At 41.6% G+C, this 26364-nt stretch overlaps 1 protein-coding gene across 2 annotated transcripts in view; it reads right to left on the bottom strand.

Annotated features, from left to right (window-relative positions):
• Positions 1-26364, bottom strand: part of efl1 (elongation factor like GTPase 1) — a 203804-nt gene that overhangs the window by 41421 nt on the left and 136019 nt on the right. For both annotated transcript variants that reach the window (XM_039772771.1, XM_039772770.1), the window contains exons 16-17: positions 23866-23997; positions 15726-15873 (exon numbers count right to left, since the gene is read on the bottom strand). In XM_039772771.1, the coding sequence (XP_039628705.1) occupies positions 15726-15873; positions 23866-23997 (280 nt within the window). The remainder of the gene's footprint in view (positions 1-15725; positions 15874-23865; positions 23998-26364) is intronic.

Here is a 26364-nt window from a genome sequence, read left to right on the forward strand (position 1 = left end):
CCACCTCCCACTCAGGCTCCCAGAGTGGTGGCTGCTGGCCCCTTTTGTAGTTCACCCGGATGTGTTCCAGGTGCTTGATTGCTGAGTTCCAAGTGCACTTCCAGGTATGGTGAAATCACTGCCCATAAGAGCTCAGGAGTCCCAGCTGCAGCACCCCCTGGTGCCGCCTCCAGGACCCAACACGCTGCACCAAACTCCAATTCCCATGGAGCCCTGCTAATTTAAATGATTTTAGCAAATGGCTGCAATATAACAAAGAGGGAAAAATTGAAGGGGGGCTGAATACTTTCCGTACCCACTGTATATATTATATATACACACACACACACACACATACTAGGGGTTTGTCCCTGCTCACTTTGCTCGCCAAACCAACGGCCTGCTCTATGTGCTGGCCACTTCGCATTTCTGCTGCTCGTGTTGTGAAGAGGGGGCTGAACGCACCCTCAAAACCCCTCTTAAACGGTGATACAATGGGAAACTAATACAGGTTTTTTGTACCCCATCTTTGCTCGATCAGCTGCTGGCTTGCTGCTGCTGCTGTGCCACGTGATTTGCATCTTGCATGGCGCTTCAAATATTTAAAAGGCTGTACTGCAGCTGTCCGACTCTTTGTCTTTTATGTCCGGCCCCAGGCGTTGTTACATCTCTTGGCACAATGTCTTGTCTCGACGCAAGTTTTTGATATTTTTAGTTTATAATTTAAAAACGGAATAAGAATCTGAAAATCTAACATCATCACTTTAAAGTGATACCAAACATATATATGTAGGTTTTAAAATAAGCCCAATTTAAAGAGCGACAAAAAGTGACATAAAACGTCACATAAAATTGTTGCACTTTTAGGCTTAGGGTTTTATATATATACCGAGTAGATATATATAGTCACATAGGGTAAAACGACAACCAGGGGTTGATGAACTGCACTGACGCCTCTTCTCCCTCATCTGCAGAACTACAGAAGAGAAGACTGACTATAGACTAACCCATTTCCACTTCCTTTCCAGATGTCGCCCTCCTTCTGACCTCAGTTCCGCCAGTGCCCTGTTGGACCTCCTCTTCCTTTCCACTGCCTATAAAACCAGTCTGTTCCATTTAGGACTCAGTCTTTTGAGATTACTCTACAAAGCAAAATAACTTCTGACACTATACAAGGTGGATCACCAAATCTTTTTCTTGTCTTTGTGTTCTCTTTACAATACACACACACACACACACGCATTCACACACATACAGTACATATATAAATTATCATTCGTAAGCGTCACAGGATCACCTTCCAGGCTAAGCTTAGAATATGTAACACCACCTTGGGGTGACAAGGGGTGCTGTTGCTAATGGTGCCATCTCCCTTCCTTCCACAATGCCAAGACAACGCCCAATGTAGGGCAACTGATTCCTCTTTTCAGTGTAACCGCTATAAAAGCCCAGGAGCTCCCGGCTGGTGGCGCCTACTTGTTGACTGAGTGCACTGCAAGATGGAGATCTGACGCAAACCACTGACCACCTCAAGAGAGCCGACTGAAAACAGCTCGAAGGCTACGCTGTAGTTATTTTTGCCTTTTCACTTCTGACAACAAGTGCTTGTTTTACTTGAAGCTGTCAATGGAATTAAAAGAGACAATGCAGATGGTGTCCCAAGATTAATAAAATACACACACACAGACACACACACATATACAGTATAGATATGGTTCTGTTTACTAACATCTCTTCTCTTCCTCCCTCTACAGCAGGGGTCTTCAACCTTTTTCCCCCCCCGAGAGCTGCTTTTACAAAATGAAAATGGCCGAGAGCTACTCATGTTTTCTAACGTTTATTCTCATAGCTTATTTCATCCCAAACAAACTGAATAAGCTTGTTTTGCCTGAGCATTTACAAAATGTTGGCGTCCACAACTCACATTTTGAATTAAAACACCATAAAAAATATTGAGTTCACCTGCAAGTGTATTTTGTATGTCTGAATGCATTTTCTAGCGTATCTCACACTGTTAAAACAGGAGTGCTGTCCAAACAAAACAATGCAATTCCAAATACACAGTGTCAGGGATGCCTGGGGTGAAAACGCGGCCGGGACGCCTTGGAGGACGGGAAGAGGGCGTGTGCCTATTTCAGACCACGCGGGGCAGCCACCCTGGTTCCTTTGGGGCCACGGGTACAGAGCTTTGAAGCTCCACCCTGTAGGGCCCCGTGGTCACCGCCAGGGGTGCTCCCATGCCTTTGGAGCCCTGGACCTCAGCACTTCCGACCATACCAGGAAGTGCTGGGGAAGAGGAGCAGGGACACCTGGATTGCTTCCGTGGATACAGCCGGCACTTCCGCCACACTGGGGTGTGTCGATGGGAGATTGCCGGGGAGCACCAGAAGCACATCCGGGTGTGGATAAAGGGGACGCCTCCTTCATTCGAGGTGAGAGTCGGGAGTGGAGTGGACTGAGCTTGCTGGAGGAGGCAAGGAGGCGCCTGAAGAGGAGAGTGAAGGCATTGTGTGGCCAGGACTTTGGGGACTTGTGGGGTTTGTGTGGCACTTAAGGACTTGTATATAGTAGTGTAAATAAACGTGTGTTGGGCAAAATGAACGGTGTCTGCCTGTCTGTGTCTGGGCCAGCCTCCACAACAGATATTACTTATTCATTTGTCATTTTGTTCCATGTCACCGTTTCACTTTATTCACATATCCAGTTGCATGTGTGATGTGTTTTGAGTTAGTCAGATGACTGGCACTGCATGGAGTCAACAAGAGAGGCAGGAGTCTGGTGGAGTGCAGCCACTGAGGTTCACTCCTATGGAGTCATTTAAATGTTCATCTGTCAGTCTTGTTCTGAACTTTGATTTCACGATGCTCATGTCAGAAAAGACAAACTCGCACAAAGCAGACATTTTCAGAGCTGCTTGGTGAAGATTCTTCTAGTTATCTGGCTCTACTAAGCTGCTGAGACTTTAACTGCACATTATATTGAATTTTTACTAATGTATAATACATAAAATCCAATGTCTGTCTGTTTGTATGTCTGTCCGCTTTTCACAAGGGAACTACTTAACGGATTAAGATCGGGTTTTTATCTATAACTTGCTTGAACATTTCGGTTGATTTTGTGACTTCTCTTATTTCGCTATGTATCATAGTTTGCTTGCGGTACCAATTTATTTGCTCGAATCCAAGTGAGACACAAAGGGTCAAGAGGGGCCTTCTCACTCACTTGCCAGCTTCGAGCGTGTTACTTAACTCTGCTTGGCTAGCTTAATGAGAGAACAATTTCATTCAACTTTGTTTAATATTTAAAATAAAGTGTTACTTGGGTCTTGATGAGTTTGAGTCTGGATGCCACATTGAAAATTCAGATTGTGGATCGTGATATAATTTTTGGAAAGATTGCTCATCCCTAATTTGACTAATCAAGTTTTCAGATTTATGTAGGATTCATTAACCCTTTGGCGAGCTCCTTGGAAAGGGGTTGCGAGCTACCGTAGCTGGCGAGTGATGTGTTGGAGACCCTGCTCTACAGACCAGATGATTGATAGACCCACCACCGGTTACATTACTTCTGGTGTTCGTTCCCCTGACCTGCCTTTTCCCTTCTGGCCTGGACTGTACTTACCTGGAATTGTTGCCGCCTTGGAGCAGTCACTTTCAGACTCACGCCTGTGAAGAGGTCTTTTCCCTTTCTTCAACACATTTATATGCCGTGTTTATTTTCTGTTAAACTCTTTATTTTTGTCTGTGTTGTTTCGTCACAATATACAGTGGAAGACAGGGGCGCCACTGACACAAACAGTCATGTGATCATATATGTATGATGATTTTTTATTTTGTCCAAGTACTTTTACACAGCACTGTACACATCGGAATGGTGAATATTTTGTCTTTCTTCTCTTTACTCTGCACAAGTGTTCATTCCTGACTCTGACTCCCGAGGTGAGCCAGACCCTGGAAGTACTTATCTGGAGTTTGGGTAAAGTCCAGAGGCTGTAGTTTCGGGTCAGGGGAAATGTAATGAAGTATGGATGGCTCATCACTGCAGCTACCCCAGCTGGAATTAACCATACCTAGCAGAGCTACTCTCATGGGACTGCCATTCCCAGCATGCCCCGTGGTCTGGAAAATGGGAGCAGTAACACATGGATGCTGCCCTCTAGTTTGTTGGGGAGAATATACTATGAAAAGACTAACTTTAAAATTCTGCTTATGGTTTATAAAGCCTTAAATAATCTCGCCCCATCTTATATATCGGAATGTCTGACACCTTATATTCCAAATCGTAACCTCAGATCCTCAAATGAGTGTCTCCTTAGAATTCCAAGAACAAAACTTAAAAGAAGTGGTGAGGCCTTCTGCTGCTATGCACCTAAAATCTGGAATAGCCTGCCAATGGGAATTCGCCAGACTGATATGGTGGAGCACTTTAAAAAAACTGCCGAAAACACATTACTTTAACATGGCCTTCTCCTAACTTCACTGTAGTTAAAATCCTAATACTCTGTATATCCAACTCAATATAAGAACTATTCATGGTGGCTCTAAAATCTGTACTAACTCCTACTCTCTCTTCGGTTTCCTTTTCCGGTGTCCTTTTGGTGGTGGATTGCGCCACCACCATCTACTCAAAGCACCGTGATGTTCCAACAATGATGGATGGATTAAAAGCCAGAAGTCTGTATGACCATCAACATCAAGTGACTCCGTGAGAACCCTAACTACAAAGAGGGCTGTTTCATTTATGTGAGGTAGAATGCCCAGAGGGGACTGGGCGGTCCCGTGGCCTGGAACCCCTGCAGATTTTATTTTTTCTCTCCAGCTGTCTGGAGTTTTTTCTGTTTTTTCTGTCCACCCTGGCCATCAGACCTTACTCCTTTTCTATGTTAACTAATGCGATCTTATTTTAATTTCTTATTTTGTCTTTTATTTTTCTTTTCTTCATTATGTAAAGCACTTTGAGCTACTTTTTGTATGAAAATGTGTTATATAAATAAATGTTGTTGTTGTAACTTCTTCTATAAAGCCAAACTCCCAAGATCCTTAAATTATTTTGGTCTCCCTGTCAAGCAAGGGGTCACCTTACCTTCCAGGAAGGGATGCCGGACAATCCTATATGGCAGTTACAATATATATGCAAACACACTCACACACTGACTAATATACAAAAAAATGTATTAGACATACAGATACACGGGCAATTAACATTTGGTAGTGAAAGAAAAGCTAAAAACGCACATAAAATGGAAAGCATTTTTTATTCAACTGAGCCACGCGGCTGCCAAAAAATGCTTATCACCATAATGACATTCCCATCTGGCGAATTTAAGAAGACTGCAAAAGAAATCCACATAAAATGATTTCACAGCCTGCTTTACTAACATGAATGTCACCGAGTGAACCATAACTACTGAACGGCTCTCAAACAAACATTTATGGAAACTGCAACTCTCTCATAGGAAACCCTCAAGAAGGCCGCTCATTACACAATGCAGCCACCGTGCAGAGTGAACGGTTTCGGAGATTTCTGGTTAGGCTGGCAAGAAGTTACATGCCATTTGTTGGGCTTTCATCATCTGTACTAAGAGAAATGCTCAACTCCCACAAGTACGTTTTTTTAGGAGTTTTTCTATCGCACACAAACGGTAAGAAACGGATGTTTAATGAAGATGTGTAAGTGGCTCTACATACTTCGTATGTTAAAGTATTTTACAGGTATGACATAAAAACTAAACTGGGCAGAATTATGGATTATTACTGGGTCAGTCACCTGGTCATGCTGATGAATATTGTGAATTACGTGTCTAATTATTTTCAGATTTATGACACTTGGACAGGGGGTGAGACCCAGCAAACTCTGTAAATGGACAAAGCAGAGTTTAAAAAAAAAAAAAATCGGGAGTGGTCTCCCTCGACTTTCTCATATAGTCAGATATGGGGATGGATATTTGAGGATTAAACCGCAAGACAATGATTATATTTTTATATATGTACATTAAAGAACCACCAACAACAAATCAAATAAAATTAATAATATATTGAACAATGATTATAAAAGTGAAGTTGAAAAAAAACCAGACTCTGCAGCTGCATGGTAAAAAGTACCACTTACGGTTAGCGAAAATGGCACAAAAGTTGATAGAAATCTACATTTTGTACCTAACACTTGTATGCAAAATCTGGTTAACCTAAGTGAAAGTGTACTTAAGCTATCGTGTTTACACACATACACACACTTCCAAAATGTATTAAAATTTATGGATGGATCCTTCAAAACTTTAGAACAAAAGAAATTCGACAAATGAGAAGAGGCCATCAAGCTCGTCTTAGTATCTGATAGCTAAGCTCTCCCAATATCTCATCCGAATTCTTCCTAAAGGTGGTCAAGGTTTCTGCTTCAACTCCATTCCTCAAATGTTGCTTCCAAATTCCCATAAATCTTTGCATAAAGAAAAGATTCCTGGCTTGAGTCATACATATTTTCAGCTCAACGACAGAAGAAAACCCACCTAATGGCGCAGTGGACCAGCTCAATGAATGACATTGTTGACGAGAGGGGAGTAAGTTTTGGCGCGATTGATGTCCAGGTTGGAGTTTTTCCACTTCGGACATCTTTCCCCTTTGCAGTTTTGCTGCTATCAACGTCATAGAGTTTTGCCGTTTGGGAAGTTGCACAAAAAACAAATGTACACCACCAAATCAAATTTTTTCCATGCACAACACTTTCAAAAATTTCCCAATTTTGTGTGAAAACCTCATATCCGGCAACCCTGGCTTCAGTCCTAAACGCACTTCCAATTCATTACCATTGGTGTCCTTGAGGACGTGATTCACCGCTTAGCTGGAAGAGTTCTGCTGAATCTGATTTTGAAGACTCCCATATAGTCTCCTCTGCTCGAAACTGAACATGTTTAACTCTCTGAGTCTGCAAAACATACGTAGGACATGTCCTCAAGTCCCATGATGCACTTGGTTGCTCTTCTCTGCACGACTTCACCTTCTGGTCTGCCTTTCTTGTTGCGCAGTGACCAGACCTGCACACAGTACTCCAGAAGTGGTCTCGCTAGTGCATTATAAAGTCATAATGTCCCTCAAATTTTTACAATATAACCTGTAGTTAGAAGTTAAGTAAAATGACACCTTTTATTGGCTAACTAGAAAGATTACAATATCCAAGCTTTCGAGGCAACTCAGGCTCTTTTTCTGGCTAGTTAGGGTTAGGGTTACGGTTAGGATTTAGGGGAAGGTCAGGGCTGCCATGAGCTCCATCCACAGCACGGAAAATTGAGCTGTCTGTTTTTGGTCTGAGGGGTGCCCCGTAATACACAGGCCATTGCCACTAATTTGATTGGGCTATTTCCATATTCAGGTCCTCTCGTATTAAAATCTGTTGGAAAATCGAGTTTAAGGTTGATGTATCCCTTTCGTCTCTGCCTTTTTCCTTCCCTTATTTTCTTAGTTTCAATTCTACATCTTAGTACATGTACCTAATCCAACGTGCGAACAACTATTCTGCTGTACTCCTAGTCTTGTGTCTGTTATCGCCCGTTGTTTGAAAATCCTTAAAACTAATTGGGGGAAAAGGATTGGAACTGCTTCTGAATATATCTGTTGGTATCCATTAGATTTTTTTTTTGTTCCACTAAGTCTAACCTTTCTGCGAAGCTGATTAGTGGGATATGGTTTCTGCTGTTTGGGAGGGTCTTTTCAGCTGTGCTATAAAGTCTCTGTATCTGTTTAGCTGTCGTCTCCCTGACCTTATTTTGCTTATTGTTAATCCTGAGGGAAAGCTTTTATGTCCCTATTTGACATTCATTTTTCCAGAATTGCAGTTGCATTCTGGAATTTTGCCTCTGGAAAACTGTTTTATTTAAATCTCGCTATGTTGATGCTCCGGGATCCTAGAGAGGTTCGAGTCACGAATTATGAGATATGATTTTTTAGGGATTAAGTACCAGTCTATATTTTTTTGGAACAGATTAATATGTCGGGTCGGCCTGTTTCCGATAGGGCTTGGTGGGCTGAAAATGTGTTTCTTCTCCGATTATTTTAAGGCTAGCTTTGCAGATACATTCGGTACAACCGTCCCTGTTGTTTCTGTTTCTAGTAAAAGGTGTCATTTTGCTTAATTTCTCACTACACCCATAATGGCTAACACAGAACACCACCTTAGTATTACAATATAACCTAAACTTATATTTGCCTATTTAATCACTTCTGCGCTTTCTTAAGATTATGAAAATGCAGTGTCAACATAAACCTCTAAATCTGCTTGGTTTCTGAGGTCTCTTTCTGTAGGACAGTGTCTCCCATTTTGTATTTCAGAATTGATGTTCCTGTTGACTGCATGGAGCACTTTGCGCTTTTCTCCCCATATAAAATATCCCTATTTTCCTTAGGAAACATCAGTAATTTTTGTACTAATGAAGTTAAACTTCAGAGAAGTGCTTTTTCATTTAGAAATCCATTAGCTACATGGCTCTTGGTATTATATTGCTTATAATTGCAAACATCTGTTGGGATTGGTAAATCAATGTGTTGTACACGTACTGTACAGACTTTAAAAATGAGTTTAATGAATACATTAGAGAATTTCTTTCTGATAGGGTCTGTTTATTAATGCTATAGTCATTACTAAAATAAAATATTAGACCGGTCTACTCAAAAACACAACGCCTACAATAAAGGCACAACAAGTCAATACTGATGTCTGCTAAAACGTGACTACAGTGGTGCCTTTTAATCCAAAGCACTCATATATCAAAGTGAATTTCCCCATAAGAAATAATGGAAACTCAGATGATTCTTTCCACAACCCAAAAATATTCATATAAAAATGATTAATACAACATATAGTAAAAATACATAAAACAAATTAACCTACACCTTACCTTTGAAAAGAATCGTGACTGGTGTGAGGGAGATGAGAGAAAGGAGACGAAGAGGAGGGTTATTTTGTAGGACGACTTTCACTATAACTAACTATAACTAACGGAATCATTGCTGTCTGTTGGCTCACTGAAATCTTTTTCTTTTTTTGGCGACTTTAACAAGGAACCTCTCCAATGACAGCTGCTTTTGCCTGAAGAGTCACTACACTTGATTTATGCACTGTAAGGTTTCTAAACTCTTTTGGGATTTCCCCCCCAATGGGACAACATGCGGAAGAGCGTGCCGAAGCAACCGCAGGCTCCCAGCGCTGTAGCAGTTCGCCGCAAAAGTGAATCCGAGAAGATCGCGGTTATGCTAGAAGCGCCTGCCATCAATGGGTGATGCAAGGAACATTATAAATGCGTAGAACACAGGATTACTTGGCCAATATCCTGGCCCCGGACCCTGCCCGATGGCTGTGTCTGTGTATAGCAGAGTGACAGATCCCGCTACAATAAATAACCGTGCTGTTCCTGTTTCAAGCTGAATAAAGTTGGTTTTGCTAAAGTACTGAGACTTAGCCTCATGTTTTGGGGTGGAAGACAGGGACTTACATGTTACAACACACACGTGGTCACCATGCTATAGTAAACAGTATCCGCTCGTATGGATGTTGACTATATGAGTGAGGCACGGCAACTCTGATGGAGAATGGGAGACGATTACCCATAATCCCGCGGAGAGAGAAGAACCATTGGCTCAGTTGTGATCACGTGATGCTCAGCAGGCAAAGCGTAAACGTATACTTGTTTATCAAGTTAAAAGTTATTAAATATTTTAGGTCGTCTTGCAAAACGCTCGCAGACAAAGGTTTTACTGTACTGGTAAACAGTCAGTTGTAATCTGGCCATCCTGGTTTTTGTGGTTTGAATCTTACAGTGTGGTGCTGAGGTGTCAACCGCTGCACTCGGGTCCCAATCCAGGGCTATCAGGATCATCGTGTCCGACACACACATATCTGTCTCCTGAAGTCTGTTTCTGGTCTGTCAGATTGGCATTTGGACTTTCTCTTTACCACAGTAACATCAGCAGTGGAGGTCTTCCTTGACCTACCAGTCCCTTTGTGACTACTGAGCCCACCAGTGGGTTCTTTCTTCTTCATGATATTCCACACAGTTGATTTTGGTCATCCTAAAGTTTTGTCTCCAGTGGTTTTCTTCTTGTTTTTCACCCTCATAATGGCTTCTTTGACTTTCATTAGCATAGCTCTTGTCCTCATGTTGAACAACATGGCGACTCCAGACTGCAAAGGGTAGAAGCAAGCTGAGGTCTCTTATAAACTCATGAAACCCACTCAAGGTATTACAAACACCTGTGACACTAGTTTTCCCAAAACATTAATTCAGATGTGATTAAGGTGCACATTGCGGACGCTTGTCTAAGGGGATTTACATCCATTCTGGTCACAGCATGTACAATTCACAACACTTTTTCTACATGCCCACCCCCTTTTCAGGGCACCAGTATGTTTGGACACAGCAATGGCAGGTCATCATATTTAGTTCTTTGTCACATATCCAAGCATGCGTCTGCGATTCATAGACGTCACCCGGTGCTGAGGGTCTTCTCTGGTGATGCTCTGCCAAGCCTCTAACGGCAGTCATCTTCAGCTCCTGCTTGTTTTCGGGGGGGGGCTTGTCCCTCTAGTTTTTTGAAGTTTTATTAATTTTATTTCAATCCATACAAATCAATCAATTTTTACAAAAAGTAAAATTGAGTTAAGAACAAATCGATCCCCACCCCCTGAGAGAGAGAGAGCATGGCAAACGGCGTAAAATTTGAGGCTTGTAAACATACCTAAATTAATAAATTTGATAAGCCAATAGAGAAGAATACAGAAGACAAAGAAATACGGAAATAATTGCTTTCTCTGTGCTTTAAGAGCTTATTTTAAAATATTACTGATTAGATCCTTCCCCTTTAGTTTTCTCTTCAGCACATGGAAGGCCTGGTCAATTGGATTTCAGCTGAGTGACTGGCTTGGCCATTCAAGAATTTTCCATTTTTTAGCTTTGGTAAACTCCTGTGTGGCCTTCAGCAGTGTGTTTGGCTTATTATCTTGTTGTAGGATAAAGTGCCATCAATGAGTTTGGAGGCACTGACTGGAACTCAGAACAGATCAGATGTTTCTCTACACCTCAAGCTTCATTGTGCCTATGCTGTCAGCAGTTCCATCAAGACAGACAGACAGAAGATACTTTATTAAAAGAGAAGTGTGCCAGGACCTGTGGAAGCCATACATGCCCAAGCCATAACACCCCCAGCACCGGCTGGGTCGGTTTAGGGGTATGGGTTCCATTTCATCTCCACATTTTGCCATCACTCTGATGAGGTTCGTCTTTGTCTCGTCTGTCCACAAAACCTTTTTCCAGAAGTCCTTTTCATAAACCGTAATCTGGCCGTCCTGTTTTTGTGGTCTCCATCTTGCCCTGTGGCCTCCGTGTTTCTTTCCATAAAGTCTTCTGTTGCTAGTCATCTCTGACACACACACACACACACACACCAGCCCCCTGAAGACTGTGTATGATCTGTCAGACTGGCATTACTGGCTTTTTCTTGACCATCATGAGGATTCTTCTGTCATCAACAGTGGAATTCTTCCTTGGCCTACCAGTCCCTTTGTGATTACTGAGCCCACCAGTGTGTTCTTTCTTCTTCCTGATATTCCAGACAGTTGATTTCGGTCATCCTAAGGTCTTCGCGATGTCTCCAGTGCTTTTCTTCTTGTTTTTCAGCCACATAATGGCTTCTTTGACTTTCATTGGCACAGCTCTTCTCCTCATGTTGAACAACATGGCAACTGCAGACTCCAGAGGGTAGATGCAGGCCGAAAGTATTTTATGAAGGAAGGAATCATAAAACATTATGGTGTCCAGAAAAGGGGGTCCACAGTGTGATGAAAATGTCTGCAAATCGCCTTAAATGAAAGCCTGCAGTGTGTACTTTCATCACGACGTCTGAGTTGTTTGATTGGCCATTTTACTCTGTGGAGCAGATGGGCAGATCAAATAAAAATGTGTCTTTCTCCCCAAACATTATGGAGGGCACTGGAGATACTCAGAATGAGGAATTACGAATGAAGCTTTTCTACTTATAAATAACTTTATAAATAACTATCCATAAATAGGTCAAACGTTATGCACAACTATAAAAAGAAACAAAAATAAAACGTGAGCACATTATTCTTACACAAAAGGTTAAGTGCAGGGGCATTTCCACTTTAAAGTCACAATGTCTAGGTGGAGAGTGAAACAGAAAAGCAACAAAGGCAGGAAAAAGTTAACAGAGCAGCGCAGGAAAAAGAAAGGAAAAGCGCCACTTACTACACAGCCGTCTGCCTCGTAGCACGACGTACAAAATCAATGTCATAAGCGGACCGATTTAGAGTTGTCATCAAAGCTAAGAACTCAGACAATAGAGAGTTTCCATGCTTCTCACAGCATATTTTAGATTCCCAACTCTGAATCAAGGGAAAGAGCGAAAAGGACACAATAAGGAAGGACACTTCTGTCAATGCAACGAAACACGCGGACCTCCAGTCACATGATGCAACGGTGGCTGCGGTATGTGCGGAAAGTGTCATGTGTGGATATGACATTGTACAGCCGTGGCCAAAGGTTTTGAGAGTGACCCAAGTGTTGGTTTTCACCAAGTTTTTTGCTTCAGTGTTTTTAGATCTTTTAGTCAGATGTTTCTGTGGTATACTGAAGTAGAATGACAAGCATTTCATAAGTCATAAGGCTTTTATTGACAATTTCATTAGGTTTATGCACAGTGTCCATATTTGCAGTGTTGGCCCTTCTTTCTTTTTCAGGACCTCTGCAATTCACCCTGGCATGCTGTCAATCAACTTCTGGCTCAAATCCTGACTGATGGCAGCCCATTCTTGCATCATCAATGCTTGGAGTTTGTCAGAATTGGTGGGTTTTTGTTTGTCCACCCGCCTCTTGAGAATTGACCACAAGTTCTCAATGGGGAGTTTCCTGGCCATCAACCTAAAATTTCGATGTTTTGTTCCCCGAGTCGCGTAGTTCTCGCTGTTGCCTTATGGTCCGGTGCTCCACCGTGCTGGAAGAGGCATTGTGGGTCACCGAACTGTTCTTGGGTGGTGGGGAGAAGTTGCTCTCAGAGGATGTTTTGGTCCCATTCTTTATTCAGGGCTGTGTTCTTAGGCAAAATTGTGAGTGAGCCCACTGCCTTGGCTGAGAAGCAACCCCACGTGACATGAATGCTCTCAGGATGCTTTACTGTTGGCATGACACAGGACTGATGGTAGCGCTGCTCACCTTTTCTTTTTTTCCCTGGATGCCCCAAACCATCAGTAAGGGTATTCATCAAGAAAATGACTTGACCCCAGCAGTCCGCAGCAGTCCAATACCAGAATATTAGTCTGCCCCTAATGTTTTTCTTGGACTTCTTTGCTGCCCATTCTTGACACCCACCAGGCTATCCTCCAAAAGTCTTCACCTCACTGTGCGTGCAGATGCCCTCACACCTGCCTGCTGCCATTCCTGAGCAAGCTCTGCACTGGTTTTGGCCCCCCGATCCCGAGCCATGAATAAAGAATGGGACCAAAACATCCTCTGAGAGCAACTTCTACCCACCATCCCAGAACAGTTTGGTGACCAACAATGCCTTTACCATCATGATGGAGCACCAGGTCATAAGGCACAAGTGATAACTAAGTGGCTTGGGGAACAAAACATCAAAATTTTGGCGTCCATGGCCAGGTAACTCCTTGTAGTTGTCAATCAGAGACATTAAAATTTCTGAAATGCTTGTAATTCTACTTCAGTAGACCACAGAAACATCTGACAAAAAGATCTAAAAACACTGAAGCAGCAAAACTTGGTGAAAACCAACACTTGGGTCATTCTTAAAACTTTTTGCCGTGACTGTATTCATTATATGAGGCTGTCCTGTCCCATTCCCAGGCTGGCACCATCACCTTTGGGGGTATTTTTTGATAGAGTCGCCAAGGTCCACATTTTATATATTCAGTCATCCTCATTTTTCTTTTATATGGAACTCTGGTGGGCTATCCAAAAAAAAAATAAAGTGTCATGTGACTCAAATGTCTGCAAATCCCCTTAAATGGAAGTCAGCCATGTGCACTTCAATCACGTTGGAATTGTTTATCATTTTAAAATGTGGGGCAGAGGGGGAAATCAAGAGGGGTCTTTGCCCCAAGCATCATGGAGGGCTCTGTATATAAAAGGATGTACAAATCACAACACTTTTTCTACATGCCCACCCCCATTTCAGAGCTTCATAATGTTTAGACACAGCAATGACATGTCGTCATATTTAGGACTTTGTCGCATATCCCAGCATGCAATCACAGCTTGAAGTCTGTGATTCAAGATGTCACCCTGTGCTGAGGGGCTTCTCTGGTTTATGAGCTGGCAAGCCTCTCATGCAGCCATCTTCAGCTCTTGCTTGTTTTGGGGGTCTTGTCCACTTCAGTTTTCTCTTCAGCATATGGAAGATCTGCTCAGTTGGATTTCAATCGGGTGACTGGCTTGGCCATTCAAGAATCTTCTATTTTTTAGCTTTGGTAAACTCCTGTGTTGCCTCAGGGGTCAGTTTGGATCATTACCTTCTTGAAGGATGAAGTGCCGTCAATGAGTTTGGAGGCACTGATTGGAACCTGAGCAGATCAGATGTTTCTCTACACCTCAGACTTCATTGTGCCTCTGCTGTCAGCAGTTCCATCACCAATGAAGAGAAGTGTGCCAGGACCTGTGGCAGCCATACATGCCCAAGCCATAACACCTCCAGTACCATGTTTAACAGATGAGGTGGAGCTTTTAGGGGTATGGGTTCCATCTCATCACCACACTTTGCCATCGCTCGGATGAGGTTCGTCTTTGCCTCTTCCATCCACAAGACCTTTTCCCAGAAGTCCGTTTTCATAAACTGTAATCAGGCCATCCTGATTTTGTGGTCTCCATCTTGCCCTGTGGCCTCTGTGTTTCTATCCATGAAGTCTTCTGCTGGTAGTCGTCTCTGACACACACACATCTACTCCCTGTAGACTGTGTATGATCTGTCAGACTGGCACTGGGGGCATTTTCTTGACCATTGTAAGGATTCATCTGTCATCAGCAGTGGAGGTCTTCTTTGGCCTACCAGTCCCTTTGTGATTACTGAGCCCACCAGTGTGTTCTTTCTTCATCATGATATTCCAGATAGCTGATTTCAATCATTCTAAGATTTTCTCAATCTCTCTCCAGTGGTTTTCTTCTTGTTTTTTAGCCTCATAATGGCTTCTTTGACTTTCATGGTCACAGCTCTTGTCCTCATGCTAAACAATAGCAACTTCAGAGGTGGTCTGCTTTGGATCTCAGGTAGTTCCATCTCATCTCCACACTTTGCCATCACTCTGATGAGGTTAATCTTTGTCTCGTTGGCCCACAAGAGCTTTTCCCAGAATTCTGCAGGCTCCTTTTCACAAACTGTAATCTGGTATTCCTATTTTTGTGTTGTTTGCATCTTGTAGTGTGTCCTCTGTGTTTATTTTCATTACTTTTCTACTAATTACATGTTTTATTAAGCCTGTATGATTTATTTTTTTTGTTACTTTGTCATTATTATTCTTACCTAATCTTTCTTTACTTTATAACTTTCACATTCTGACACCTTGAGCTACATTTTGTGTTGATAAGGTTGAAAAGAAAGGTTGTACCTGCCATACAGTCAAACACACACATCTAAAAACAGGACTGCAATGCACATTACTTTGGTATAAGCTTCATTTCTAGCTGGCAAGACAACTCTCAGCTTCAAAGTTAATCTTTCACAATCACGAATGCCCACCTTTCTTTCAGGTCATCAAGGCATCTCTGAAGGTGAACCTCCCCGGCGGTGACCAGCACGTGTTCTCCGGTCTCTTGAATGAGGACCTCTACACACGGATCGGCTTGATTCAGCAACTTCATCCCTTGGACTAATTTTGGCATCTCACCTAAGAAAGGAAATGATTCTGTGATTAAAATCTTAATTTGTGGAAAAAAAAAGAGAGATTAAATAAAATCCTAAATGTTCTCATATCACATCAGGCAATACAGAGGTGTGCATATGTTTTTATGGGAAAAATAATTAAATGGCATGAAATGTTTTTTGCTTTTTAATGAATGGAAGAACATACATATGTGGATATATCAAGGTTTGATCTTCATTTAAACAATGTCTATAGATAAAAGTGATAGACTTTAACAAACATCAGGCCGCATTTACATTGTAGTGCATTGCATAATTTAAAAAAACATCAATGCAAATTTTACATGTGGAAAAAGAGTCCCATGATGCTTTGCAAGGCCAGCATGACATTAAAGAGCAGTAGTAGCTAACGCAGAACTTTCCTGAGTACTGTAAGATCTGCTTAGGGCATGGTGATGATGTCACGACCTGATCAGCACTTCAGCCTTCCACTCTGCAGGCATTAAAAGACTTGAAAAGCCCAAGTGAGTAGTGAGGGTGGACTGGGAACATAACACACATACACATCTCTCTTTTATAAAAGGAAATCCTGGGACGAGACTTTCTCGGAGACAATTTCAACTCTTGTGAAAGGAGACTTTTTGCCAAGGAAAATTGACAAGTCCCGCCCCTGAAACATTTTTCAACCACGCCCACGGTCCACTCACTTCTCATTCATGTGAATGCTATTGTCAGACACAGTTCCTGCGCTCTCAGCTCCAACCAGGCTCGGAAATTAACGAGAAAGAGTAGAAGACAAAGTAGAACGTCGTAAAGAGGTGCAAAAACATCGGCACAATACACATGTAAAGAAGGTTAGAGAGTATAAAAGTACGAAAATTCGAAAGTCTCAAAAAAAAAATGATAGTAAAGATCGCATTAGCGCAAACAAACGGAAATTATTACTTGGTGAAATAATGGAACATCGAAAAGAGATTGAATATATTGTTCTGATTTAAACTTTAAGTCTGAGTCTCTCAATTAAAATATAAAATCTTCTTCTTCATATGGGCGCGTCTCGGGAGCGGGACCCCCAAAAGGAGCAAAGGATGTCTGGGGGAGAAGAGAGACAAGGCAGTGAGACAAAAGGACAGCTGCTCTACAGGCTTTTAAATGTTCGAAGTGCCTCACGAGATGCAGATCACATGGCATGGCAGCAGCTGATCGAGCAAAGAGGAGGTTAAAAGAAAAAAATGGTATTTGTTTCCCATTGTGTCACCATTTAAGAGGGGGTTTCGGAGGAGTGACCGCATCTCCTTGGGTTGTGTTCAGCCAACTTGTTCACAACACAAGCAGCAGAGAATCGAAGTGGCTGGCACATAGTGCAGGCCGGGGGAGGTTGGTGAGCGAAGTGAGCAGGGGGCAAAGCCCCAAGTTAGTAAATAAATAAATAAATAAACAAACAAACACAAAGGTTATTTTGATTTGAGGAGTACATTAGCTGACCATAATAAAGGTCATATTCAATTTATATACATAGTTAACTCCATCCAATGCTCATAATATGCAAAATATATGCAAAGTTTGCAAAAATACTGGGGAAAATTAAAGGGGAAATTAATTAAAAGAAATAATTAAAGTAGTCCACAAACAGGAAGCCCCTTCACATGAATGTAAGCTTTTGAACTGAAGACAGGGCCAATGAACTTTTTAATTTAATTTTCTCTCTTCTGTTTCTTTTTCCGGTTTCTTTGTGGTAAAGGCCTGCGCCACCACCACCTACTCAAAGCATCAGGATGCACCAACATTGATGGACTGAAAGCCAGAAGTCTACGTGACCATCATCATCAGGTCCTTCCATGAAAACCCTAAATACAAAGAGGACTGTTTGACTTATGTTAGGTAGATTGCCCAGAGGGGACTGGGTGGTCTCTTGGTCTGGAACCCCTACAGATTTTATTTTTTTCTCCAGCCTTTGGAGTTATTTTTGTTTTTTCTGTCCACCCTGGCCATCGGACCTTACTTATTCTATGTTAATTAATGTTGACTTATGTTTATTTTTTATTGTGTCTTCTATTTTTCTATTCATTTTGTAAAGCACTTTGAGCTACATTTTTTGTATGAATATGTGCTATATAAATAAATGTTGATTGATTGACTGATTGATCTCATTTATTCGTGGAGAATGGATATAACGTTTTGGACAGAACAGGACTCAATGGTGACCAACAACAAAAATATCAAACTTGTCCACGGGGAAAAAATAAATCTCATGTTACAAAGGGTTGAGCTTTTAAAATGAAGACAGGACTCTTCACCGATGCATAAAGATGAGAGACAGGGCTTCAATTTCAAATCTCAACCCCATGTGAAGTGGCTTTCAATTTGTGGACTACTTTGATTTTCTGGAGGTATTTATTTACCAATATTTGCAGGCGTTTGGCACATTGTCAGCATATGACAGGATGACTTGACGTGCGGATTATGCAACACGAGTAACGTGAGATTTTCTGGTCACCAATCTAGTAGAAGCGGTGTTATCTCCATTCTCCATGAAAACATTACAATTTTTTCCTGGCTATCACTACAAACTCCATGGAGTAAGTAACATACAGTCACATGAAAAAGTTTGGGAACTCCTCTAAATTATTTGGATTTTTGTTTCTAATTGGCTGAGCTTTCAAAGTAGCAACTTCCTTTTAAATATATGACATGCGTTATGGAAACAGTAAGATTTCAGCAGTGACATTAAGTTTATAGGATTAACAGAAAATATGCAATATGCATGATCACAAAATTAGACAGGTGCATAAATTTGGGCACCCCAACAGAGATATGACATCAATACTTAGTCCTTTGAGCCTCTAGACGCTGTCCTCCTATAGCCTGTGATGAGTGTCTGGATTCTGGGTGGAGGTATTGTTGACCATTCTTCATACACAATCTCTCCAGTTCAGTTCAATTTGATGGACAGCCTGCTTCAAATCATCCCATAGATTTTCGATGATATTCAAGTCAGGGGACTGTGACAGCCATTCCAGAACATTGTACTTCTCCCTCTGCATGAATGCCTTTGTAGATTTCGAATTGTGTTTTGGGTCATTGTCTTGTTGGAATATCCAACCCCTGCGTAACTTCAACTTTGTGACTGATGTTTGAACATTATCCTGAAGAATTTGTTGATATTGGGTTGAATTCATCGGACCCTCGACTTTAACAAGGGCCCCACTCCTTGACAGTAGGTAGCAGGTGTTTATCTTGGAATGTGCTGTTCTTCTTCTGCTATGCAAAGCACTTTTTGTTTTGACCAAATAACTCCATTTTTGTCTCATCAGTCCAAAGCACTTTGTTCCAAAATTAATCTGGCTTGTCTAAATGAGCATTGGCATACAACAAGCGATTCTGTTTGTGGCGTGAGTGCAGAAAGGGCTTCTTTCACATCACCCTGCCATACAGATGTTCTTTGTGCAAATTGTGCTGAATTGTAGAACAATGTACAGATACACCATCTGCAGCGAGATGTTCTTGCAGGTCTTTGGAGGTGATCTGTGGGTTGTCTGTAACCATTCTCACAATCCTGCTCATATGCTGCTCCTGTATTTTTCTTGGCCTGCCAGACCTGCTGGGTTGGTTTAACAGTAACTGTGCCTGTGGCCTTCCATTTCCAGATTCCATTCCTTACAGTTGAAACTGACAGTTTAAACCTCTGAGATCGCTTTTTGTAGCATTCCCATAAACCAGGAGACTCAACAATCTTTGTTTTCAGATCTTTTGAGAGTTGCTTTGAGGATCCCATGCTGTCTGTCACTCTTCAGAAGAGAGTCAAAGGGAAGGAAGCACAACTTGCAATTGACCACCTTAAATATCTTGTACCACTCATGACTGGACACTCCTGTCTATGAAGTTCAAGGCTTAACGTGCTCATCCAACCAATTTGGTGTTGTAAATAATCAGCATTGAGCAGTGACAGGAATTCAAATCATCAAAATGACAAGGGGACCCACATTCGTGCACAGCCAGTTTTTCACATTTGATGTAATTTCATACGACTAAATACGGCTTCACTAAAAATCTTTGTTCGGAAAACACCGCAGTACTCCTAGGAAATGAAAGACGTACCACTGTTATCTTTATTGTTGAAAGGAGAGTCCATTATTATGCAGGCTGAGAGGGCTTCCCAAACTTTTTTATATGACTGTATAATTGGCTGGAGTATTCGTTTAAGTAAATAATATTGATATTTTACTGTTAAAAAGCACGCATTTAATGTAGTCTGTGAACATGTGTAGTTGCATTTTATTATTGCTGTTATTTCTGAAAATGACTTATGATGATGTAAGTCACACAAATGTGATAACTGACTCTTTGTTGAAGTAGCTGAAAAAAAATGTAAAATGCTCGCCACTTTTAGTCCCCTGTGTATACGCCGTCTAACTCAATCATTTCTGCAGAGTGATGTCCTCATTTCCCAATGACTGGGCACAGGTAAAGAAACACGTCAAGGTTATTAATGACTTGAGTGTGAAGCCAAAATGGACAAGAGCTTTTTTTTTTCCACGTTTAAGGCACACTCAATTGGAGCCGAACTACTGTATATATACTGTATATAATTCTGACAAAACCCATCCAGAGTTTGTCTGAGCACGCGAGGCTGTGAATAGAACTATTTAAAGGCAGACGTGACTACAACAGAAACAGGAAGTTCTGCACTGCGGGTCCCCCGTGAGACGGCAATTCAAATAAACAACATGCTGTAGTTACTACTCGTGTTGACAATCACCAAAATAAATCAGGACACACAGCTGGAAAGGGCTCTAATAAGGCAGAAAAGTGCAGACAAGGAAACAAATGGGACATTTTATCAACTTACGAAAGTGAATTACCAGCAGCATATAATATTTACTGCGATTCAAATCTGGTCAGCAAAAGTGGCATAAAAAAAAAAACAACAGCTTTAAGTCAAGAATCGTGCAACTCTACCTCTGGCTGTAGAGAATGCAAACATCAATAAAAACAAAGAAAGCAGTTAAGTAAAACACTCATTAAGATCAATAATGCTTCCTTTTTGAAAAAATGTCATATATGTCTTTTACCAGTCGCAAATGGGAGAAGCTGAAAGGAAGAATAATTCACATCAAGACACTGCACAGCATAAATCGAGCAGTAATTCAGTGAAAAGACCTCCTTATTACAAGCCAGGGCCTCCTCTGCTGCTCCCATGTTAATGAGAAGAGACTAACTGAACCCACAAATCAAAATACAGCAACTGAGCAGCTCCCTCCAGGACACGGCACATACGTGTTCGGAATTCACAATCAGGTTTAACTATTGTGTTCATTGATTCATCGGATGGGATGAACAACTCCGCAAGAAGGAGGAGGAGGACAAAAAAGACTGACGACATCTGACGAGCAACAAGTGCATCGCAGAAGGTGCTTACAATACAGCAAATGAGCAGCTCCTCCAGGACACTATACAGTATATATTTTACAGTAATATTTTATTATATCTTTTCATGGGGCAGCACTGAAGATATGACACTTTGGTACAATGTCAAGTAGTCTGTGTACAGCTTGTATAACAGCGTGAATTTGCTGTCCCTTCAAAATAACTCAACGCACAGCCATTAATGTCTAAACTGCTGGCAACAAAAGTGAGTACACCCCTAATGAAAAATGTCCAAATTGTGCCCAAAGTGTCAATATTTTGTGTGGCCACCATTATTTTCCAGCACTGCCTTAACTCTCCTGGGCATGGAGTTCACACGAGCTTCACAGGTTGCCACTCTGCCATAACGACATCACAGAGCTGGTGGATGTTAAAGACCTTGCACTCCTCCACCTTCCCTTTGAGCAGTGTTTCTCAAATTCGGTCCTGGGGACCCCCTGTGGCTGCAGGTTTTTGTTCCAACCAGCTTCTGTTTTAAATTGAACTCTTGGGCTAATTAAGCGAACTGATATTTCCCAAGTCCTGTGTTTAGGGAACAATATATTAATTAGAAAACTAAGTTTGCTAAAAAAAAAAAAATTAAAATGTACCAAGCAGTTATATAGGAATAATGTTTTTTTTTTTAACATTCATTCTTCTTTTCAAGGTGTTCTAATTATTTAATTAATCCATGATTTAGTGGGTCTGATGCTAAAGTAGTTGTAGCCTTTGATTATTCAGTGTTGTTTGCCTGGGTGTCTGCTCTGCTCATTTTAAATTGTCATTATTAAGATACAATGAAAGGGGAAAAACTGCACAGAGAAAGGGCAAAGTATAATGAAATCAACAAAAGAAAGTTAAGCATTTAAATCTCTAGCAAAAGCAGAAATATTTATAAATGTCTTATAAATGTAAAAATCATGCTGCTATGCTTATCTGAATGTCGAATAAAAAAAAAATATCAGCTAATTAAATGAGCTCAGTGTTATCTGGTGTTGTCACTGATTAGGAATCTGGTTGGAACAAAAACCTGCAGCCACAGGGGGTCCCCAGGACCGAATTTGAGAAACACTGCCTTTGAGGATGCCCCCCTCACAGATGCTCAATAGGGTTTAGGTCTGGAGACATGCTTGGCCAGTCCAGCACCTTTACCCTCAGGTGTGTTTGGGATCATTATCATGTTGGCATACTGCCCTGTAGCCCAGGGAGGGGGATCATGGTCTGCTTCAGTATGTCACAGTACATGTTGGCATTCATGGTCCCCTCAATGAACTGTAGCTACCCAGTGCACTCATGCAGCCCCAAACCATGACACTCCCAGCACCATGCTTGACTGTAGGTGAGACACACTTGTCTTTGTACTCCTCACCTGGTTGCCGCCACACACGCTCGACACCATCTGAACCAAATAAGTTTATGTTGGCCTCATCAGACCACAGGACGTGGCTCCAGTGATCAATGTCCTTCGTCTGCTTGTCTTCAGCAAACTGTTTGCAGGCTTTCTTGTGCATCATCTTTAGAAGAGGCTTCCTTCTGGGACGTCAGCCATGCAGACCAATTTGATGCCGTGTGCGGCAGGCATATGGTTTGAGCACTGCCAGGCTGACCTCCAACTCATACGTCTATTTTCAAAAGACAACCTCTGGATATGACGCTGAGCACTGCACTCAACTTCTTTGGTCGACCATGGCGAGGCCTGTTCTTAGTGGAACCCGTCCTGTTGAACCTGTCGCTGTTTGGTCTCGGCCACCGTGCTGCAGCTCAGCTTCGGGGTGTTGGCCATCTTCTTATAGCCAAGGCCATCTTTATGGAGAGCAAAAATTCTTTTTTTTTCAGATCCTCAGAGAGTTCTTTGCCATGAGGTGCCATGTTGAACTTCCAGTGACCAGTATATGAGAGAGAGAGAGTGTGAGAGCAAGAACACCAAATGTAACACACCTGAGACCTTGTGACACTAATGAGTCACATGACACCAGGGAGGGACAATGGCTAACGGGGCACAATTTGGATATTTTTCACTTAGGGCTGTACTCACTTTTGTTGCCAGCAGTTTAGACATTAATGTCTGAATACTCTGTGATACAAGCTGTACACGGACTACTTTACATTGTCATATCTTCAGTATTGTCCTATGAAAAGATATAGTAAAATATTTACAAAAATGTGAGGGTGTACTCACTTTTGTGAGATACTCTACATACGTTTTTGGAATCCACAATCAAGTCTAAGTATTGTGTTTACTGATCGCTGAATGAGATGAACACCTCTGAAATATGAGGAAAAAAGGAAGAAGACCGACAACACCTGCTGAGCATCAAGCACATCACAGAAGGCACTTAAAATACAGAAGCTGAGCAGCAGGCAGACACAAAAGGCTCTCAGCCACGTGGGACAACAAAAACAGAGAAATGAATGGCGACAAACGAGCACTGCTTAGGAAAGCCACATCACCCATGTGATCGATGTCAAGCTGTAATTTTTCATGGTGAAAACAAAAGAAAGTGTCGCCAACATGGAACGGCTCAGCTTGCTCTATAAGAACCACCTTCATTTAAGGACCGCAGGTCCACGTGTTTCACTAATTAATCTCTTAATTAAGATGGAAACCTACTTGGATGCTTCGGCTCAACGGCCACTCGAACGATAGGAGCCGCTTCAAAGTTGAGAGCATTGAAGGGAGGACAGGCAGGTGAACTCGACAAAGTTGCCGATTTCAACACGTATTCTTGCAATCCGCCGATACCTGTGAAGGAAAGAATACAGTCAGAAAATGCTGAAATAAATAAATAAATAAGTAAATATGAACATCACTAACCTCACAGGTCAAGGGGGCCGATTCTTTTCTATACACAACACTCATATCAACAATACACTTAACAGGAAGCACAGCACAGGCGAAACGAAACAACAAACATAGGCATCTCCATGATAACATATCCAAAGTATAGTGATGAGAGGAGCTGGTTTGGGCGGCTGCCATATTCTCACAGGGTTTAGCCACTAAGGGGGAGCGCAGCTGAATGGGCAGCTGCTCTGGTGAGTGGCACAGGTGTAGTGTACCCATTATGGTCTGCTTGTGCTGAGCTAATAAGTCTGTTTGCTTGAGGCAGCCGTGCACATGGGGCGCTATAAAGCAGCTACTGTATATTCACTCTTTCAGGGCTGATGTCGACTTTTGTCAAAAGGAGGAGTTGACGATGGTAATCGACTGCAAACTGTGACAAAACCAACCGTTATGTTTTAGCTGGACTCTCGTTGCTAGGAGGAAAGTTAGCTTCATTGGTTTGACTCGAGATTTCCTGCGCTTGTGTGAGTAGCAAGGCACAAACAGCAGCAAAAATGGCACTGACATCTAGCGAGAGATCAAAATGAATGCATAAAGCATAAAGCAAACTCCTGCGTGGACGACGTTTTGCCTATTATCTCTGAACTGGACTATGACTTGTTGGACTCCAATTTTGATACAAGTGATCGAAAATGAATGCGAGGTTCCAGCTTCAGTTGACTGGTCCCCAGCTAATCATGGTGCTGAATGGGGTTCATGTAGCTGATATGCCTATGGCAATGTTTGCCACGGAGGAAGGAGTGCCACTTAAAAATGATAAGAGGTAGAAGAAACCAGATTGCAATGCCTCAGCCATGTGAAGACAGCTTGGCAGCAAGCCTGCTGCACATTCTTGTCAAACTAGCTGCCACAGCATGCAGCAACAGACATTTTATGTTGATTTCTGTGTGAAACTGTTGCTTTTCAGAAAAAATATTCAGCCCTCAAAGAGTTAAGGCACATTTCCGAAACAAGATGAAAATGACAATTCAACTACCCTTTATTTAGAAATAAAAAAACAGAATTATTAAAAACATAATAATAATAAAAAATAGAAACTAGATATCGACAGTGACAGGGCTGAAGTTTAACCTGAGGACCCTGAGCCGAGGGAACAGAAGCTTTAACTGCAATTCAAAGGACAATCTCAAGACACCAATAAATACTTAGTAACATTTCTGTCCTGCGGTGGGCTGGCGCCCTGCCCGGGGTTTGTTCCTGCCTTGCGCCCTGTGCTGGCTGGGATTGGCTCCAGCAGACCCTTGTGACCCTGTGTTAGGATATAGCAGGTTGAATAGTGACTGACTGACATTTCTGGCTTGAAAAATGAAAGTATTTGTTTCGTTTTGAGACTGTTTTCACAATGGGACCCCGGTACCCATTCACTCCATTATAAAACACAAGGACAGGCTAACTATTTCTTTTATAATTTATAAAATATGCTTCACTTTAGATCACAATTTTATATGGCATACTAATATATACCGCGACTGTGAAGAAATAACTTCAACTTAATAGTATTAGACGTATCCTTTAAGGAGCAAAACTGCACACTTTGTCTAAAAATGCAGCAGAAACACAGCTTGGACAATTAAATTTTGGCCTTCACATCTCGGGAGACCTCTTAAGAAGATGCAGTACCAGTCACTAGTTTTAGAACACCTCACTTTTTCCAGTTTTTCTTCAAATGTAATCAGATGAAATGCAATGAATGACCTAAAATGGTAAAAAGATAAGTTGTCAACTGCCAGAGGTTTAACGATTTAAAGTTTAGGTTGGCCAAAACTGAAACAAAGGAAATATTAGAATATTACAGAGAATAACTAATAGGTTAAAACCTACAGATATTCTGCAGCAATTAAAGTAAATGAACCCTTGCAGTTTTTCATTCTCACTCTTTTCTTAATTAGTGACCAGTTGTTGCTGCTAATTAACTATTTCCCTTTATTTTAATTGACTTTTCTTGAGACTCTAAACTGCTGAGTTGATTCTTTTTTCCCTTAAACGTGAGCCAACAGATGACCAACTGAGTTGGGGCCTCAAACTTCATTCAGTTTCTTAACTTGAAGCCAATTCTCGCTGCTAATTAAACCCGTTATTTAATTCCATGGCACTCATTCTGCCATGGCAGAAATTTCTAAAACTTGTTGATTTTCTTTTTTAAGAACGTGTGGACCTGAGCAGATCAACATTACTGAGGCCTCCACCTTTCTTTTATTTTCAGTTATTGTGTGATGGACGCAGGTTGTTGTTTATGTGTTGGTTCATTTTGTGTCTTAATATTGT

The sequence above is a fragment of the Polypterus senegalus genome, chromosome 12 (genome assembly GCF_016835505.1).
Source record: "Polypterus senegalus isolate Bchr_013 chromosome 12, ASM1683550v1, whole genome shotgun sequence".
Taxonomy (NCBI): domain Eukaryota; kingdom Metazoa; phylum Chordata; class Cladistia; order Polypteriformes; family Polypteridae; genus Polypterus; species Polypterus senegalus.